At 51.4% G+C, this 1,383-nt stretch overlaps 1 protein-coding gene across 1 annotated transcript in view; it reads right to left on the reverse strand.

Annotated features, from left to right (window-relative positions):
- LOC104524410 (sodium- and chloride-dependent GABA transporter 2) overlaps window positions 1-1,383 on the reverse strand; it is a gene marked incomplete at its 3' end in the record, with an annotated part of 24,204 nt that overhangs the window by 12,107 nt on the left and 10,714 nt on the right. Inside the window, exon 6 of the mRNA XM_010167281.2 lies at window positions 163-297. Within this exon, the coding sequence (XP_010165583.1) occupies window positions 163-297 (135 nt within the window). The remainder of the gene's footprint in view (window positions 1-162; window positions 298-1,383) is intronic.

The raw sequence follows: 1,383 nt of genomic DNA on the forward strand, positions 1-1,383 counted from the left end.
AGAGGACAGTCACAGGCACCCATGAAGCACAGCTCAGCCATTCTGATACACAGCCTTTGATAATTCAGTTTTGTGATGCACAACAACAGAAGGACGTGAGACAGATCCCAGCTGTGAAAAAACACACAACTAGATTATTTTTTTTCTTCCCTCTGCCCTTACCTGGGGGTCCCCGAGGCGACTGAGGTCGGGATAAAGGTAAAACAGGATTCCCTGGGATGCCCCAGGCAGGGACACTCCCCTGATCAGCAGAACCACCAGCATGAGGTATGGAAATGTGGCTGTGAAATACACCACCTGGGAGGAGGACAAAGGGACAAGTGTGAGCGAGCAGTTGGCGACCAGAGCACCCAGAGCTGGCCAGTGGCACAGCACCAGCCCCTGGGCTGGGGGGAAATGGGCAGTGGCAAGGGGACGGGGTCAGGCTGCCTCGCTCACCATCTTGCTGGCACCTGTGGTAGAAAAAAAAAAATGCATTTTAATATGTGCCCAGGAAACTTGTGACGTGCCATGGTGTGTCTGGAGCCAGAGAAAACCTTCCTAGTCCTAGGAGTGATCCAGACTCCAAGCCAGGCTGCCACCAGGTTGGAGTGAGAGCAGCTCCACTAAAACCAGTGGTGAAATATCCATGTGCAGCAGTGAAGGAGCTGCCCCCAGTATCCATCTGCAATGTCCCTACCCTAAATAGAGGCCTGAGTCACACGCAGAAAGACTTTTCTCCACAGTCTTTAGTGGCAAGGGTGAAGATGTGCAGATAAGAGGGACACCCTGAAACATGATTTTTACCAAAGGGTCACCAGGGACAACACTGGGGTTCTCCTCTTCGGGGCAGACACCAGCTTGTGCCCACCACTCCCCAACTGCAGCGACTGGCAGCCTCTGACTGACCCTGTTTAAACAGATACCCACCATGGGCATTTCAGGCTGAGCAGGGCAGCACATCTCAGACTCTCCACCAAGGACCTTCAACCCATGCCCTCTTGGGTTTTTGTGCCCCTAGGCCCATGAGAAACACAGATGTATTCAGGTGGGGTTGAAACCCCTTCTTCTAGCAAAGGAGCTGCCTCCCTTGAGGGAAATGCTGCCGGCATCAGCTAACCCTTTCAGGGACTCCATGTCTGGTAAACATAGCCTTCATTCTGGGGATCACTGGGGTACTTCCAGGGCTGTTCAGGGTAATTGCTGTAGTGTGCCACAACACCATCACGCTGTGGCCTGCATTTCCCACAGAAACAACCCAATACCAAGGCTGATGCAGCCTCCCCAGCAGTTCAAGTGGTGCAATTCAGTCTGTTCAGGCCAAAAAAAAAAAAAAAAAAAAAAAAAAAAAAATGTTTTTCCTTCAGGTTTTTTTTTGGGGGAGGATTCACATCAACACGCTTA

Source organism: Antrostomus carolinensis, unplaced genomic scaffold, assembly GCF_000700745.2.
Source record: "Antrostomus carolinensis isolate BGI_N321 unplaced genomic scaffold, ASM70074v2 scaffold39270, whole genome shotgun sequence".
NCBI classification, from domain to species: domain Eukaryota; kingdom Metazoa; phylum Chordata; class Aves; order Caprimulgiformes; family Caprimulgidae; genus Antrostomus; species Antrostomus carolinensis.